This window comes from Rhinolophus hipposideros (genome assembly GCF_964194185.1).
Source record: "Rhinolophus hipposideros genome assembly, chromosome: 5".
Classification (NCBI taxonomy): domain Eukaryota; kingdom Metazoa; phylum Chordata; class Mammalia; order Chiroptera; family Rhinolophidae; genus Rhinolophus; species Rhinolophus hipposideros.
The window spans coordinates 45,878,235-45,897,681 of NC_138051.1; the positions used below are offsets into that span (position 1 = coordinate 45,878,235).

General features: G+C 40.1%; 1 protein-coding gene across 1 annotated transcript in view; it reads right to left on the minus strand.

Moving 5' to 3' along the window:
* The window catches only part of CYP19A1 (cytochrome P450 family 19 subfamily A member 1), a gene marked incomplete at its 3' end in the record, with an annotated part of 33,827 nt that extends 15,485 nt beyond the window's left edge, over window positions 1-18,342 (minus strand). Inside the window, exons 1-3 of the mRNA XM_081048965.1 lie at window positions 18,169-18,342; window positions 12,980-13,130; window positions 1,536-1,690 (exon numbers count right to left, since the gene is read on the minus strand). Coding sequence (XP_080905091.1) covers window positions 1,536-1,690; window positions 12,980-13,130; window positions 18,169-18,313 — 451 coding nt within the window. The 5' untranslated portion in view covers window positions 18,314-18,342. The remainder of the gene's footprint in view (window positions 1-1,535; window positions 1,691-12,979; window positions 13,131-18,168) is intronic.
* Window positions 18,343-19,447: the final 1,105 nt, after the last annotated feature.

Below are 19,447 nucleotides of genomic sequence, written 5' to 3' on the forward strand. Positions count from 1 at the left end.
AATGATAGCCCCCTAAAGTTGTCCAGGCCCTAATTCTTGGAACCTATTAATATATTATCTTACATGGAAAAGGGGACTTGGCACATATGATTAAAATTAAGGACCTTGATATGGGAGAATATTATGGATTATCTGGGAGGGCCCAATCTAATCACATAAGTCTTTAAAAGCAAAGAATTTTTCCCAGCTGAGTCAGAGTCAGAAAGAAATGTGATCACAGAAGCATGGTCAGAGAGATGTGATGTAAGAAGGACTCAACCCACTATTGCAGACTTTGAAGATGGAGGAAATGGCGATAGGCCGAGGAATATGGGTGGCCTCTGAGGCTGAAATAGGCAAAGAAACAGAGTCTCCTCTTGAGCCTCCAGAAAGAAACAAAGCCTTGTCAATGCCTTGATTTTACCTAGTGAGAACCACGTCAGATTTGATGTACAAAACTTTAAGATAATCAATGTGTTGCGTTAAGCCACTAAGTTTGTGGCAATCTGTTATAGCAGCAATAGGAAACTAATACAACAGTCTGCAATAGAGTTGTGCTAAGTCTTGGTGATAGGCAACTCTACAGAAGCGAATCAACACCCAGTGGAGACAAGCATAGCTTTTCCCTGTCTCAGCAGACACATCTAAATTCACTAGGTTCACTACAGCTAGAAGCATCTAGGTTCACTACAGAGGCTGGCTGGAGGGATGAATATTGATGGTGCATGGTCAGACCTAAAATCCATCTAGCTCCAGATTCCACCACTGACAATGTTTCCAAAGCTGATTATGTTCCTTGAGGTTAATGTCAAGGAACACTGTGTATCCCCCAATAGCTTCATTTCCAGCAGGGTATCATAGAAGGGGAAATCACTACTATACATGGAGGCTTCGGATCTGGTCTCTGTTCATCCATTATTTGCTGTGTTGCCTGGGCAAAAATTATAGACTCTCTAGGATTTTATTTCCTCAACTCTAAAACTCAGAGGGTGGATGAGGTGAAATAATACATTCCTTTCCAGTTCTAAAATTCTCTAATTTTATTCACAAATTGCCTTCTGTTAAAACATCTGGGAAGTCAGTCAATTATTCAGCAAATGCATTGCTTGACTATGTTTAAGTCAAACACATGGCTGACACACAATTCTTAATTGAAATGATCCTCAATACAATTCCATCTCTTCTTCAGATCCATGAAATTGCTTTGTGCATTATTTGTGGAGGACCAGAATTTGTGGTGGTTAAAAATATGAACTCTGGACTTGTCTCCTGCGCCACCATTTACTAAGGTTGGAACCTTGGACAAGTTACTCAACCTCATTATACCTCAGTTTTCTGATTTGTAAAACGTAGGTGATTAGAGTATTTACCACTTGGAGTTGCTGTGAGATTAAAATGTCAAGTGTTTAGAATAGTGCCTACTGTATAATAAATGTTTAATGAATGTTAGCTCATATCATTATTATTTCAAAACTGTGAAGCAGGAGGATTTAAGAATGATTTTAAAAAAGACACATTCATAGGCAAGAGCAGAATGGAGCCAGGCACCCGATTACCTTTTATAAAGAAAGGTCGAACGACTTTCCAGAGGGCTGTGTTGTTGTTAAATATGATGCCATTCTCGTGCATGCCAACAAACTGCAACCCAAGTTTGCTACCAAATCGGGAGATGTAGTGATTGTGCTTCATTACGTGGAACATACTTGAGGACCTACAGAGAAAGCAAAACTTGTGTTAATTTTTAAAGACCGGGAGAATTCATGGTGATGATTTTGACTACCAAGTGGCTCTCTTAGCAAATGCATGTTTATCTACATGCGTGCATGATTTCTAGTATTCATGTTGAATAAACACTTCTGTTAGCATAAGAGCATCCCTCTCCAGTTGAAACTTTTCTATTTACTCACCCCCTGTTTGAGCATTATGAAAGATAGAACACACACACACACACACACACACACACACACACACACACACACCTCATTTCTTATCTCCCTTTCTTGTCTAACTCCAATTCACCAAAATACTACCCAAGTCACCAAAATACTGGGGTGAGTTGCTAAGCTGTTAAAAAGCTGAACTCTCCACACCACCAGCGTCCTGAGGGCCTCCAGGTTCCCAGGTACTGTCCAGCCCCACTCCAGACAGTGCCCCCCCTGCAGCAGTGAGCCTCAGAATCTGGAGTTGCCAGAATTGTTGAAGTCTTTCTTCTTTAGTTTGGAACCAGCAATCTGCCCTCTAATTAGTCCTGGCCCTCCAGGGAGGTATCATTCTGGGCTTGAAGGACATCTCCTGGGCACTCCTGGTGCTGGGCTTGGCTGGCTGGGCTGATCCTGAAGGATCTCTGTGCTGGTGACAGCTGCTTCTGGGGACTCTGCATTCCATCAGGACTCATCAGGGTCTCCAGGGTCACAGGGTTCTCCCAGGATATAAGACATGGGGAGCCACTAGTAGCCCTTTATACCACAACACTGGGACCTTGCCAATAACCCAGACTTCCTTGAACTTCTCAGCTTCTCCTCCATGGTTCTGCCTCCATCCCCACTGCCACGCCCAGCTTTTAAGGCCTGGGAGGAGCCTTCAGAGGAGCTGGGAAGCAGAAGGCAGTTCCTTCTGTCTCCCCTCCCACTCATTTCCTCCTCTAGTTGCTGAATCCTGCCCATACATCCTCGTCTAACTGGGGCATGATGAGGCACTGAGAGTTTTAACGTGTTATAGAATTCTAGCTGAAGAAGTCAGCTATGTGCAGGGGGCTGCACATGTGAGGAGAATATTATCTTCTTAGGACAACAGTATGGAATTCTTCTGTAGGGAGATATTCACTGTGTGGAAAAGATGTTTTATTACGACTGCTTAGGTGTTGATCTATGGCATTGGAAAGATAAATAGGTAATTTAATAATCAAAAGGATGAAGGATAATGATTCTCTTTAGGGTACCTGGAGGGGTGGTTTATTGGACGATAGGTACAAGCAGCACAGGAGAGAGAGGAGGGGAAAGAGCTGGGATGAATGCTATGTGTGTGAGGATTTGGGGAAGAGAGGACTCCTAGTTCATTGCTCAGCAAAAGAGTGGCTTTGGGAGAAAAGAAGTCTGTTGGGAATTTATGAAGTTGAGAATTGTGGAGTAGATAGAATAAGTTCTTTTTTCATCTATCAAGGAAAAAATTAAGAAATGCCATGACCAAGTTTCCTGGGGAAAGGGGCAGAGGTTGGAAAATAGGTTAACGCAGATCCCAAAGGGAAGCAGGCTGCCTGGACGAGGGCTAAGCGGTTGACCGCGTGGCCATGAAGGCATGGGCCAGGAAACTGGAAGTCAAAGATGCCATGCGTGAGTAAGCTGCATGATTAAGCCTCTGTCTGGTGAGATAGAGGGTGCACGAAGACAGACGGGATATTTCTCAGAGGATAGAGAGGATAATAAGCAGACCACAAGGTGTTTGTATGTCCCTTGTTTTTATAAATGCCAATGTTGAATTGTAGGCATAGATCAGATGTAAATACCACTTGGAGAAATCAGATGAGATTCTCTACAGGATCTGGAAGGACGTCAGTGCAGTGAGGACACAAGACAGACAAAACAGGGCAAAAGGAGGTGCAGGTAGACAGACCCCCACATCCTCACCCACGGGGGTGCATGGCTATGGATGAGTGAGTGGGGAAAGAGAGGTCACATTTCAGCTACCTCCCTCCAAGGCCCAGTCTTTTTAGCTATAACACTGCAGCACACCCCCTCTGAGGTATGGGGCCGTCAGCCAGCCCTGTGCTGCTGAGCAGAAACACAGAGAACACAGAGGCCCACAGAGCCTGTGCTCGGCACACACCAGACCTCAGTTATACCCCTCTGCCTCCCGATGTTAACAAAGTGTGTTCCAAGTCTACTTCCCCAGACTCCCCTGAGGGGCGTGACAATAGGCTTAACAGATTGTAAGGCCTCAGTCACAGTATTTATATGCGGACAACACAGCCAAATGCAAATTTTCCCCAATAAAATGTAAGCATAAAATATAGGCATATTTGCTTCTCTCCATGTATTTTTCTGCAACTTCAAAAAGTTTCCATTCGAGTATATTCAAAGTAATAGCCATTTTTCTTGGAGATAATGAGAAAAAGGGAGCTGGGTTGGGGAATTTAAAAAAGAGGCAGAGTGGTTAGCAGAGAAGGAGTAGTGGTTTTCTGTAGTGCAACTATGGGAGACATGAAGAAAGCTGAGGCAAGGCAGACTGCCATTAGTCTGCTTCAGCCATGTGAACAAGGTGGGAGCCAAGACACGTATAAAAGTTGACCACATGTGTACTGGGGCGGGGGTGGGGCCTGCCACAGGCAGAGCTACAGCGATGTAACCCTTGACTTTGGGGCTTGAGAACTAAACTGCACAGGCCTGCTAGGTAAGTCAAAATAGATTCCCCAGAGCTTTTTCCACCTGAGGATTATGAATTATCCCATGTCTCCAAGACCAGAGTAGGGTTCAGAGGCACAGAGCATAAAATTGAAAAGGGACTGCACTTTTGAACAGAGGAACAGGAAGAAAATATACACACTATTGCAAGAAAGCAACATAGATTTATAAACATTTCTTCGATACTACAAAAATGGGAAAACCTGGACATTTTTCTGGTGTGCAAGAGACAGAAGATGGAAAGTATTAATAATTGCACGGTGCCTAATTGTGCCAATTCAAGAGGCATAAAATATCATCGGTGTCATCTTTATTTTAGACATTCTTATTATTTACTTATTTATTTATTTATAGAGAACTTAATATTTATACAAGTTTTCATGTGTTGACTGCAACTTTGGTTCTTTCTCCCCACTTCATTGAAATTTTATTTCTCAACTGCAAACTGTCTTACTATGAGGGTTGTCTGAACACATAACCCTCAAAGATGGGGAAAGGCTACTATATAGTTCATGTAACTAGTTATTGTGCAGCCCAGTTCTTATGCTGGGCTAGGGCGGACGTCTTAACACTTGCTCCTCCCTTTCAAAATTGACACTTGGCTCCTAAAAGGATGACTTTGCCTTAATGAGGTTGTTCCATTAATGTCTGTGAAAACACATTCTCATAGAAGTCGCTGGGTCAAAAGAGCTCTGCTCTGGCTGAGTGAAGGCTGTGGGCTAAGTTTTAGCTAAACCCTCACATTTGTGATGGATTCCATAGTCCTAACTAAACTTTAAAAGAAAAGACCCTGACATAATGGCAGTGCCAAGAAATGAATGAAAACAGAATTATTATTATTATATGAATAAATTATTTACTTGATATTTATTTCATGAAAGAAAATCTTATGTCCAAATCAAAACATTCTCTATTAAGTAAAATATTCATGAAAGAAATCAAAACATTGTCTATTAAGTAAAATATCTTCTTGATTTAATTCCAGATAATATTCATCAAATGATCCTGAATTTTGGACAAGTTTTCCTCTTCTTACCAACAAAAACAAAAATCCAGATGCTTCTATTTGTATTCCAGGGAATTAATTTGACTGACAAACAGCTAAAATTTTGTCCTGTATAGACAAACCATGCTATAGAGAGGACTGAAATTCTTGTTAATAGATTCAGGACTTTAGCTTTTCTAACCTTCCCCTACCTCATTCCATTATTAAAGCAGAAACTAATTTGTATAATCTTTATTCACAAATTTGTACCTAAAAATTTTTAGTGCTTAGAATACAAGCAGAAAACTATTTTTCTGCTCTGACCCCTAGAGCTTTGTATACTGCATTAACCACGTTGGCCTGTCCATTTATTTTGAGTCATTAGTAATCAATTTTAAAAAGAAAACAAGAAGCCCCAAACTTAAACCCAACTAAATGTTAGTTAATCAAGAGCTGACTTAAAATCAATGTGTCTGTAGGGGGCAGCAGCATCTCAGTTATTTTGAGTCAGTGGCTCAGCCTTGGCAAAAGACAGCGATCCACAGAGCAAACTAAGTGTGACCAGCTGGCAGACAAGCAATTTAAACCAGGCTTTTTTTTTGTCGTTTGTTTTTATCAAAAGTAGGCTGGCTTTATCGTCCCGGAGTAAATTGGGAACGTGAAGAAGAGAAAGTTAGTGAAGAAGTAGGTGCCCCGGGCCCAGAGCATTCCTGGCACAGTAGAGATCGTGTTCCTGTCTTGTGTGTGCTCACTGTAACACCAGTTGAAAGAGATGTCATATTGACATGTTGGAAGAGTGAGAATTTCTCATCACTGAGGAGAGACTGAACGGGTACCCAAGCCCAGAAGGGAGAGTGGGTAGTGTAAGTTGTCTGGTAACTGGAGTGGGTCATTGTTCTTCTTTAAACATAACTAAAGTGAAAAGATATCTCCAAAGATAGCAAACGTGTTGTCTATTCAAAATGGAGAGGAGCCAGGAAATAAGTTAAGTGGTAAGGAGGAGGCCACCCTCCTGTTCTGAGTTTTTAAGAACTCACATAGCTGTGGTCAGGTTCAAGGGTGATAGTACTAGAAATAGGGAGGAGACAATAAATGGAATATTTGGTTCCACACATTGAAAAATACTTGCCTTGTCTAGACCTGTTCTGTGCCTGAGGCTTATGCTCCATCAATCTGATTACCTTTTCACTGTCCTGTATGCCTCTAATATCCTCATTTACCCACTTTAAATAATTGGGTCACAGCAGGAGAAAAAAAATCTTTTTAACTGAGGGAACTGGCCGTACCACCCTAACCAAGTGATCAAATTTAGTATCATTAATAGTGGCACAACCTTTCTTGTTTCCTGATATGATACCATTTGACGTATTATTATAAAATGTTTAATCTGAACCTAATTAAGCCTTTAGACCTAATTTTCAGTTTATAAGAAACACAGGGAATAGAGAAATATGCTAAATGACAGTATGCTGAAACAATGTGAGAAATTCAGAGTATGGGGCATCCTACAAGACAACTGACTTTGTCTCTTCAAAAGGTCAATGTCCTGGGGGGAAAAATGGGAGGACGGCTCTTTTAACTTTCCTGTCCATTTGAACGTTGTCTTAATAGGGAGTTGGAAAAAATATTTCATTGCAAATCATTAAAATCACTCCCTTCCAAGTATCCTCAACTCCCTTGACCCTCACCTTACTTTGTCATAGTTGCCTGGTAAAACCTCAACCCTGGCTAAATCCAATTCCTAGCTTACTCTGTGCTTGCACCTGGCAGCTGAATCATGCTGGGGAAACCCCCCCCCCCCCCACACACACACCAGATGAGAGGTCTCAGTTAAATTCAAGTGGACCCGTAGTGCAGCTGACAATTCTACTACATTTCCCTAGTCCATTCACTTTCTCACTCTCCTAGATGACTATTATATCTCGCATCCTCTCTCCTCAAGTGTTTCACTTTCTGCCCCCTCAGTCTCAGCTAAAGACTTTATTTTTTATCTTAAGGAGAAAACAGAAGCAACTAGACTTTCTGCAAACTCCAGCCACCAGGATCTTTGCCCATATATTCAACGTTCCCACCTGTTACTGTGGATCAACTTTCATGTCCCTTCCTATTCAAGGCCAACTTTACTTGTCACCTGGACCCCTTCACATCTCACCTAGCACACCCTTTCGTTCTCTTCCATCAACAACTTGTTTCTGTAACTGATTGTTCCCATCACAATACACATGCTATGCTTTCTACTATCTTAACAAAACTCCTTGGACCACACATCCGTCTCCAGGTCTGTTCCATATAGCAAACTGCTTGGAAGAGTTATTTACACCTCCTGCCTCCAATTATTTCCCCCTCCCTCTCTACTTCAGTCAGACTTTTGCCCCTACTACTCACTCCATTGTCCTCCCCACATCACTCCATTGTCCCAAGCACACTCTTGTCAAGGTCATCCATGACCTTCTGATTACTAAATGCAATGCTCCAATCTCTGTATTCATGTGGCAGTATCTTTCCATAGTTAACAATTACCTCTTCCTTGATATGTATTTGTCACCTGACTTTCAGACCACTTGTTTTTCCTTTCTCTATCTGGCTCTCCTTCTCAGCCTCCTTTGCTAGCTTCTAACTATGGTAGAGGGTCTTGTGGACCTCGAGAAGAAATATACCCGCCAAGAAAAAACTCCTTGTGGTTAACAGGCCCAAATTCACAATCAGAGTCTAGCAGCCATTGTTTTACATGCATACTGCATATCAGGAGAAAGCTGCAAACTAAGCTGTCAAGCCTCCTGTGTTCCTGCTGTCTGAGCTGAAACTTATAAAGGAGTTCCTGGAATCATATTTTGACCAATGGGCTGAGACCTGCCCTGTCCAGTCAGAGCTTCATAGCTATATCCTCATTTGCATCTTTACCAGCCAATCAAAGTGGCTCCATATTGACCAATCAGGATATGCTATCCCAACAAATCAGGATAGTGTTATTTGGACCAATAAAATGATGAAAATTTGGATCCTCATTTGCATAAAAATGGACCAATCAGAGACCAGGGAGCACTTTCTTTATATAAGAGGCCCTCCTCTTTGTCTTCAATGAGCGCAGTTTTGGTTTCTACTGGAGGTTACATTTCCCTGGTTTGCAAATTACTTATCTGAATAAAATTTCTCCCTTTACTGCACCCCAGATTGGGGGCTCCTATTGGCACTGGATTGGTAGCAGTGAAGTTTTGTTGACAGTCTGAAGGCTCAGACCTTGCTTCTTAACATCCCACTCAAATGTCTACTAGACATGTCAAGTCAAAATGTCTGAAATGAAATTCTGATTTCTTCCTATACCAAACTTGCTCCACCTATCTCAGGTTATGCAATATCCTCATTCTTCCACGTGTTCAAGGCAAAAACTGTGGCATCACCTTGACTCTCACACCCAATATACAATCTGTTAGCAAATATTGGCTTTGCCTTCAAAATATGCCCAGGATTTCACCTCATCATCTTATCATGTCTACTGCTCTCTGTTGAACCAGCCACCATTATCTTTTGCCTAAACGCTTTCTCTGCACCCAGCTCTTGCCATCTATTCTCAACAGAGAAGCCAGAATTATTTTGGTGACACATGAAAGAGTCAGGTATGTCACTCTTCTGCTCAAACTCTTCAATGGTTTCCCATCTCACACAGGGTAAAAGCCTGTAAGGCCCCACATGAGTGGGTATTCTAGTCCCTCTCATGTCTACTACTCTTCCAATAGACATACTGGTATCTATGAACAATCACTCCTCGAACATTTCAGACAGGCCCCTACCTCTGTGCCTTTGCATTCACTGTTCCTTCTGTCTGGAATGTTTTTCTTCTCAATTTCTGTATGGCTTTCTTCCTCACTTCCTCTACGTCTTTATTGAAATGTTATCTTCTCAATGAGGCCTTCCTTGACCACCTATTTACAACTGCACTCCCATCCCTGTAACTGCCCCCCCATTCCCCTTCTCTACTTTGATTTTCTATATACCACATATCTACCTGATAATTTTCTGAGAAACCATCCTGGTTTGCCGGGATCTGTCCCAGTTGTAGTATTGAAAGTCCCAAATCCTGGGAATCCCCATAGCCCCAGGCAAACTGGTGGTCACACTACTGATATACTATACATTTTACTGGTTTATTGTCAGTATATTAACAATATATTTCTGGGACAATAGGAATTTTGGGCTGATTTGCTCATGATACCCAGTATATATAGTAAGTTCCCAATAAATATTTATTTAATGAATGAGTGGAGAGCCAATAATGACTATGGTAAGTTAGGATTATTTAGTGCTACGTATATAGTAAATTATCAATAAATATATGTTTAAAGAATGAATAAATTCCCTATAAAATTATACATATTAAAACACATGCAACAATAACCCTAATTAGTATATTAATTGCTAACAGATATGACCCTAACTGGCATGTGAACTGCTAATTCTGCTTTATGGATGCTATCCACATTCCTTTTTTTTGTATTCATGACAAAAAATAATATATACACATAATATATAGTGTCATGCACAACTTCTGTAGACCCTCCTTAATTTAGCACATACCTGACTGGAGAATTGTTCATACTTTATCTACACATGATCACATGAACCTTCTCCCCAACCCCAGCTGCTCAGGCCACATTCCATGAGCACTCATGTCTGACTTCCCCCACCACTTCTGGACTAAACTGGTTAGAAAAGTTGGGCCATAATCTCTACACAGTTGTAATGACTACAGATCTCAAACTTTTCAAAAGAAAAAAGATCCAGCAAACTATTCAAATAAAAATGAAGAGCTTTCTGAGGTCCAATGGGGTCTTTTCAAGAGGTACAGGTAGTTCTTAAATGGACCTGAAGAGCAGGCAAGGAAAGGAAATAGGGACAAACATGTCCTATTCCGCGGGGGGCTCGGCCCTTAACAACAAACTCGAGCGGCTCAGAGGCAATTAAAAAGAACACAAAGATTCTAACCAGTGAAAAGCCTGTAAGGACAGGACAAGGAAAGAACTGGGAGAAGTTGGGGGAAGGACGGGATGGGTTGTGTACACGTCTGCAGCATGAATCAGTGCCTGACTTGGTCAGGTCGCTAAGGTCACTTTCTTTTTTCCAACCTAAAATCGATGATATTAAACATAACCTAGGAAGACAAAGGAGTTATAGTATAACATGTAGAGATAGCAAATAGAGCAACTGACAACATTCATATAAGGATAGAATATGTAATCTGTACAATAGAATATGTATGGCTGTAATGCTATTGTATTAGGGTTAACATTTCATTAGCAGTTTGCTCTACCTCAGAAATATACCATGGAAGAGAAAGGTAATCTAGACAAAATATAAGCTGATAAATGAGCTAAGGTCACTTTCTTAATTAAGACAGCACAGTGGTTGGATGCCAGCCCCCTCACTGTAATGAAGATCCTGCTTCAGGGACTGGCTTTGGGCTTCCAGGGAATTTATCTGGTGATCTAGCATCTGGAATATAAGAGCGATTTCTGTTCTGGTCCTTGGTCCATTCTCACATGCATCATTCTTCATTCCAGTTCTAGTCTTACACTACAGCCACCTGAGCTAGACTTAAGGGTAACACAATAAGACAAAAACCACTCCAGCTCTGCTTAGCTGTTTCCTCTAATCCCTGGAAAAGGCCCCGCTGCCCTGGAAGCTTCTTACCTTCTATCTTCTCTCAAGCTCCACAGTACACTGGAATCACCTCGGGAGCTCTAAACACTGCTGATGCCTGGATCCCACCCCCAGATATTCTAAAAGTTGGGGTGTGGCCGGGGCACTGGCCGTTTTTAAAGCTCCCTGAGTTACTTTAATGTGTTCCAGGTCCTGAGGTGCAGGTGAATACCCTTTTTGATAAATATCCTGTGGGTCACTTCACCTGTCTGCTGGGGGAAATAGGTGACAAGGGAAGGTAAGGTGCTGACTTGAGGGCTGGAAGGTAACTTGTCGTGCTAGGGGATGAAAGAACAGGAGCGAATGTCCCAATCCCCCCAGCCCAAATGTCATCAGTCCCAGGACATTTTTGAGACAGCAGTCAGTTGCAAAAGTGAGTATTGATTTTTAAAATGAGAACATATCAAATTCACTTAAATTTGGGTGATCAGAGCTCAATATCCCAAGAGAAGTGAAATCCAAGAGTACTTATGGTCTAGCCATGACAGTGTTCTCAAACCTGAGTGTCCTCAGAATCACCCGGAGAGCTTGTGAAAACACGTTGCTGGGCCCACCCCCAGGCTTTCTTATTAAGTAGGTCGGAGTGGGATCCAAGAATGTGCATTTCTAACAAGTTCCCAGGGGACGCTGATGCTGCTGGTTGAGGGACCACATTTGGAGAACCACTGCATTGGAGGGGTTTCACAATGAACCTAATGAAATGACATTTCAACCTGAAGCTGTTTAAGCTTAGTTATATTAACATAAACATGGTCTGCCTAAACTACTCTTAAAAGTGCTACAACACCAAACTGAAGAAACAGAAAAAAAAATTGAGGTATCAGATTGGTCCAAAATAACAGGATAGTTCAAAATGTTTGGAAGGATAACACGTTTTCTGCTCCACTTCCTTCTTTCAGGTATTTAGTTCAAAGAAAATCAGGCTTTTGGGATGCCATGGTATTTTATGCAAAGATATATGTAATCTTGGCCTGAAAAAAGTCAATGTAGTTTCCAGAAATGCTTCGCTTACTTCTAGGTGATAGTCTATGTGTCTGAATAAATAATGCTAATAAATCAGTAGAACACCCTGGCCAATCTTAGTTTGTGGGCAAAGCCCCAGTAGGGATTATAAATATAAAAACTCGTTAATGGTGTATAGCTTTGCTAAAAATTTAGTAAAGATAGCTGAAAGTCTAGTGAAATACGCTCTCTGAAATTCTCCATTTTCTATGATTAATAAATAAGAAAACTAGTATTTTGCAAGGCTAGTTCTTCACAGTCGATGCATGTTTGGTTAACTCTGAGATGAATTCAATCTGCTAAAGTTATGCAGAAAATATAGAAATTGAGGGGGGCATCATTTCTTTTAATAGTCAATATTATCCCTGCTTTATTTAAGATCACTCAGCTAGGACATTGGCATGCAGTCATAAATAGGGCAGCAACATACCAATGGCTTCTTTTCCTACTGTCTATCCTTGTAGAGGTGCCCAGGAGCCTGACATTAGAAAAACATTAGCAAATTGGTACAGTTAGATTTGCTTCGGGTGTGTTTGTTTGTTTGTTTAATGCTTACTTGTAGAGATAAGACCAAAATCTTAAAAAAGCAAAAAGATAATGCCTCTCTTTAAAGTATATTTTGTCAAAACCAAATTTTCTGGATTCTAAATGTCTATATCCACTTCTCAGAGAGATTTGGAATAATTTCCCAATTTTCCAGAGTTCTTTATCTATGTACCTCTGAAATAATGGCAAAGCCCATAATTTCACTTTTCTACAGTGTTAGATTTTTACCAGGGAATTGCTCACCTTCACTGTAGTGGTAAAAACACAGCTTTAGAACCAAAGATGTCAAATATCAAAATAAGTTTGTTTGCTTTTTAATACAAAAAAAACCCAGCCCTGACTTTAAAAATAGGTCTCTGATTATTAACAGACTCACTTGCTGATGATGAGTGTTTCCTCTCCACATATCCAGACTCTCATGAATTCTCCATACATCTTGTTGTAGTAGTTGCAGGCACTGCCAATGCCCATCCACAGGAACCTGCAGTGGGAAATGAGGGGCCCAATTCCCATGCAATAACCAGGACCTAGGAAGTTTATCAGATCACAGTCAGCATTTTAGTAACATCAAAAAAAAGCAACTGCTTTATGTTACTGTTGTTCTTGTTCTTTTATACCTAAGTGTTCTTTGACATATTCTGGTATATACCTGTGAATCACTTAAAAAAAAAAAAAAAAAAAAAAAAAAAGAAAAAGAAAAGAAAAAATTAAAAAGTAAACCAATAAGCATAATGTGAAGCTCTTTACCCCTCCACGAATAAAAAGTATTTCATTGTCCATGACACTAGTTCCATTTGGTCTCAGTCATTCAGTCTGAATGAACCAGAGTATGGGCCTATTATTTTCTTGCCATGTTAAATGGTGTCAATGAGTTTCAAATACAAGTCAATCAGTCCAGTTAGTTACAGGCATGGAAACAAGTGACACACTGACAGATCTGTTTGGCTGCCTAGTTTTGTCTGAAAACTTTTAGCTTAAATGCCCTGGTTGACAGAATGGATGGGTTAGAATTAGGTGGTTTTGGTGTAATCTTTTTAATTAAGAGAAATATAATTTACAAAGATAATGTCGAAACAACATCCATTTCTTCTGTCCCCCCCCCTTTGAAAAGGATTGAGTTTAAGAATCTTAAACTAAATCTCATTAGGCAAAAAATCTAAGATTTGAGGAATTAGGCAATGACTCTGATCAGTGTTTTTAGACCAGAGTTTGAGTCCAGTGATGTGGTTTTACTCAAGAGAAGTGGCCTATTTCGTCCTCGCTTATGTAGAGGATGGCAGAATTGTGAAGACATGAATCCAGTGAACAACTGGGGAATTTGCAGTTGCTTCTATCAGAGACCAAATGTGGTAGCTTGATTTTACTAGTGGTAGTGAAAAGTTAGATAAAAGCTTTTTTGAATAGTTTTAAAAGTATTATTTATTTATAAAGTAGTGGCTTTTCTAAATCTTTCTCCTTTAATTCCATTCTGTCAATGAAATAATTATGAATCCAAAACATGCACAACTATACGAGATAGTATTCTCATTCCATGGGCAAGAGTCGTGTAATAATCTAGATAATCTAAGCTTTTGCTTGAATCATCTAAATTAGAGTTTTTTTCTTTTATTTTATTAGTTTCAGGTGTACAAAACAATGTAATAGACATTTACATTCCACAATGTGATAACCCCCCTCCCCCAATCTGCTACCCCTCTGATATCGTACATAGCTGTTACAATTCCATTGACTCTATTCTCTATGCTGTAACTCCACATCCCGTGAATATAAATATATATACATATATATATATATATATATATATATATATATATATATATATATATATATATATAAATAACAGTTTACATTCAGTATTATTCAGCTTTAGATTCAGGTGTATAGTGCAGTGGTCAGACATCTATACTGACAAACAAGGTTTAGTCCTTAACTTTGCAATAGTAGTATTAATGTGGACAACCTGTCACTTTTCTTTTTCTTTAACATAAAGGTCTTTGTTAATATCTTTAGAAGCAAAACATTTTCAAAGGGTTCTTAATCTTATGATTGTCCTAATAACACTATAAGTAGATGACTGACTTTATATAAAATAATTTCATTAAGTTCTTAAAAAGATTTGAACACACATATTTTGTTGAATGTGTATTTCCTTAAAATGTCATGAACTATACCAACCTGCTATCAATTGAAATATGCATAACAGCAAAATACTTTGCTGAATATTTATTTGTTGAAACATTGTGGATGCTCAATAAATATTTTCTGAATGAATTTTTAAAAATAGATGTGTGTGTAACATAAAGGATGAAGTTTTTAAGTCATTTTTTAAAGAGTATTTTAGATTGTATTTACATTTGGATAAAAATGGAAAAATATCATTGTATCACATACATTTATTCCACATGAGGCTAAACATCTGGCTAGTTGGGACTAGATTTATTCAACATTTACTTATTTTATATGCTAAGTTCATGAGAAACAAAAGGTGCAAATGAAAGGCTGCACTTCTCATTTTTTTTTACCTAAAAATTTGGTGCCATGTAAAAAGTCTTAATGTTTGGGAACCGCCATTCAAATATAAGATATAACAGTGCAGAGCCATATCTACTGAAAAGGGAATTGTGATGAACTTTACTTAGGTAGAAAACCAGAGTTCTAACCAGAAGATAATCAGAGCTTTAGGTCCTTAGTAACCAATCATATGTCTGCTGAATTCATCCAACAAACACTTACTGAGACACTGTAGGAATAGACATCAGCTCTAGCTTAAGGATTAGAGATGGTATGAGAAGTATAACTAGGTGCCCATCAGAGTCTTGGGCAGGAGAGAAGAGAATGTGAATAAAAAGTACAAAATCAAATAAATGACAATGTGATTCTTTTATTTACATGTACCAGGGGTGCAAAAAAATGTATACACACGTCTTGTATTCGTCTTTTGTTATTGGTATATATTGAGTATTACAATTTTAATACAGTTTTTTCCTTTCTTAAAATCTGTATACATGTTTTTTTGGCACCCTCTGTATATCGTACACCCTCCACCCGGGAAGAAGAATGCTCTAGGAGGGGAGAGAGACTTTGGTATGCTATTAGGGAAATATTCTGGTTGCATCTACATGTTAAGCTGTTCTCTGCTTCTCAGATCTGGAAATGCTTATCTAGGCATGCAGTGATTGCAAAAATGCAGTAAACACTGCACTGCATTTTTGTGTAGAGATAGCCTCTGTGAAGTCAACAACTGAGACCTTTCACCTGCTGTCTAGTCAAGAAGCCGTTGCTTTTCACAATACCCCCTAGAGAAACCTGCACACACAAATGTTCATAGCAGCACTGTTCACAATCACCCCAAACCGAAGACATCCTAAATGCCCATCAACAGTAGAATCAGTAATTAAACCATGAGATGTTCATGTAACTGCATACCATACGAACTACAGCTGCATGTCACAATGTGCATGAATCGTACAAGCATAATATTGAGCAAAAGCAGCAAAATAGAAGAATAAATAATGTAGGATTCTATTGCTAAAACATTTAAAATCAGGCAGTACTGAACTATTGTTTTGGGATATGAAATGAGGTGGCAAAACTGTAAAAACAAGCAGAAAATGATTCTCACAAAACAGAAGCCTGTATACCTCTGGGGGCGAGAGACAGTGTAATTGAAAAAGCACAAGAGATATTTTTGGGACTCTGCTAACATCCTATTTCTTATCCTGGGCGTGATGACATATTTATTTGTGCACTTTTCTGTGAAATTGTTTCTTAATGGGAAAGAGAATGTTGCCATGTCCTTTTCTCTGTGTCCCTTTCTGGGGATGTGGTGCCCAGGGCAAAGAGAGACTCTGGAGGAGAGGACCCACATGCAAGTTTGGGAATGTCTGTGTGTCCTTGGGGAAGGGAGAGAGGGCTTCCAGGTGCCAGGTAACTGTGAGTCCTAGACAGAGATCAGTGAACTTGGGGCAATTTCCCAGACCTGAAATTTACAAAGCCCCAAGTAGGAATGACTCTTTCCTCCCCCCCGACTCTCATACTTCTCCCTGACACTAAGTCACCTGCCTATGTGTTATCTTTGCCCCCTCCTCAGTCCCCTAACCCCCAGAACCTGTCATAGCAGGGCCTCTCAGTAAGGTTGAAGAAGCTTAGATTTGAGTCCCAGTTTCATCACTTACTAGCTGTGTAACATCTACCATCTTTAAGTCTCAGTTTCTTTATCTGTAAAATAGGCATAAATTCACCCATTTCACCAGAGTGCTTTGAGGATCACAAGGGAAAATGAGTGTGGGGGAAAGGTTCCTTATTCAGAGCTTCAGAGATGCCAATTCTCATACTTGCCCCCCTACACTCACCTCCTCACTCAAGGTTACAAGGGAGTTCTACCACAACTGCAGCATAAACATCTGGGGGGACTTGTTTAAAATGTACCCATCTCACCTCCTCCATTCACGGACCTGGACCTGGGATCCCACTGGGGAAGGAAAAAGGGTTCAAATTAAAGACTACGGAAGAGACTTCTCTCAGATCCCATCAAGTAGTAGGGAAACAAAATTAACTAAACATTCTGGTAAATTGGGCATTGAAGTAACCTAAAATACCAAGCTCAATCAGAGAGACAGGCAGTCTTCTGGAAATTCTTATAGAATCCAGACACAGGGCACTTTGCACCAGCCGCATACTCCCACGCTAAATCATGCTGTGATGAGGCCCACCTCATTACACTTGAAAGTGTAATGACTATGCTACTGAAATATATAGCCATACCCTGTATCTTATGGGATTGGGGGACAGATAGCTGTCATGAGGAATTTTCACTGAAAACTAAAGAACTTGTCTGATATTTCTGATAACTCTGAATTCATCTGGTAGTGGTGGAGTGGTAGGGGTTTCTACTGGAATTATCTGGATAATTATATTATACTCTACTTTCAATTGACCCACAGACCTTGTTAAAGATTCTATCAGCGTGTGATGTTCCGAGGAAATTGTAGTGGTACTAATCCTTCCTCCACTGACCAGGTTTTATTCAGCCCTTATTGTGGCACCACCATTACTTCTCCCCTTCCCAAAAATTAAAAACAAAACAAAACAAAACAAAAAAACCGAAGAGTGGGATAAAGAAAAGGAACAAGTTAAGTTAAAGATAGTGAGAAGACATGAATGACGCAAAGTGGGAAGGGGAAGGAAAGGAGTATAGAAGGCATTCCAGAGACATTTCCACCTTCAGAGCAAATTAGAATGAGTTTGAATCCAAAAAAACAAACAAAAACACCTGGAATTTTACCTCGCTCCACTCCACCTCTTACCTTAAAGTGTTTGTGCCACGTTTACTTTACCAAAGCAAAGCACAGATTGGAAGGGATTATCTAAGATTTCTTTTTAGTGCTCTCATTTAAAATGTGCAGATAATTGGTAGAAAAATTTTCACCTGCATCGTCATTTGCTAATGTTGCCATGGGCTTCAGCCATCTCCCCACATTTCCTTCTCCAAATTTTCTTTAGCATCATGGACCCAAACTCCCAAGTAACAAGCTCCTTGGATACGAACCTGAATGACTGACTTACCGGGGATTGAGGATGTATCCTCATAATTCCAAATGAAGAGAAGAAAGCCAGTAAGCAGCAGGATTGGCATGGTGGCAAGAGGCACAGCTTCTGGTACCATGCTGGTGATGTTATAATGCATTGGGTTCAGCATTTCCAAAACCATCTTGTGTTCCCTGATCGCAAGGCAAGCAATTTAAAGTTCTGTGGGAATCAAAGGGGCAGAAAGTTTAAAGAATCCTCCAAACAGACACGTAGGACTCCTGTTGCTTCAGAAATGCTGTGTGGTAGAGGTCGCCACTTTGTTTTATAATGTGATCGGACACTTAGACAAGACAAATTTATGGTTACAAGTCAAAACAAGCAAGCCCAAGAGAGATCTTTTGGCTTGAAGTGCAGCATTTCTGACCTTGGTAGAGCCTCAGGTTCACTTAGACGCTTGGGCTGATAGAACCTTATCACCTTGCCCTTGAGTGGGTAGAGTGACTGAATTCCCAATTGAAAGCCAGATTTCTTACCAAAATACAAGAAAATGAAGTTCATTTCAGAAGTGGAGTCATTCTGTGACTTCATGAGCAGAATTTGTTTTAGGTAATCTTTTCCCTTTGAAGCCAGATCAGTTTTGTGTTGTTTTTTTATTTTAAATCTCCAAACCCTTTCCTTGCTCAAAATTACTTCCCCCAAAGAATAAGTTTCTCCAGCAAGAACATGTTTCTTGGGCATCAGTGAGGCATTCTCAAATTCTCCCATTAGATTCTCTATTGAATTCAATGGGGGCTTACTCAGTGAGGCTTAAAAACTCTGCATGATGGGCTGTATTAAGCAGTGCCCATCAGGGCCAATGTCAGAGGTAGTGGGAGAGGAGGAATAAAGGGAGAGGAGAAAGCGAAGGAATAGGGAAGGAGGAATAGAAGAGAGGACAGACAGAATAGAATGCCACCAGCTATAAGCAAGCTCACTCCTCACAGCAGCCAACCTCTGTGTAAGCCAATTTTCAGTTTGATTCACTAGTTCTGTTATGTTGCTCAATAACATAATGTTGAGTCTGTCTTTTCAGTAACGTTTTCTAATACCTATACTCTCAGAAGAGAGTTTCAGAGATGATGGTTTGTTGACGAGACCTAGCTTGAATAGACTTGTACAGTGAGGAAAGAGCAACGATTCAATGTGGTTGCCGGTGCCAGTGGACTGCTCCCAGGGTTACCTTCCCTTGGAAATTGCCTGAAGTTTCCAGGATTTGTAATGGCTCTGAAACAGATTTTGCCTGGGTTTTATCAGTAATAAATTTCTAGATTCTTAG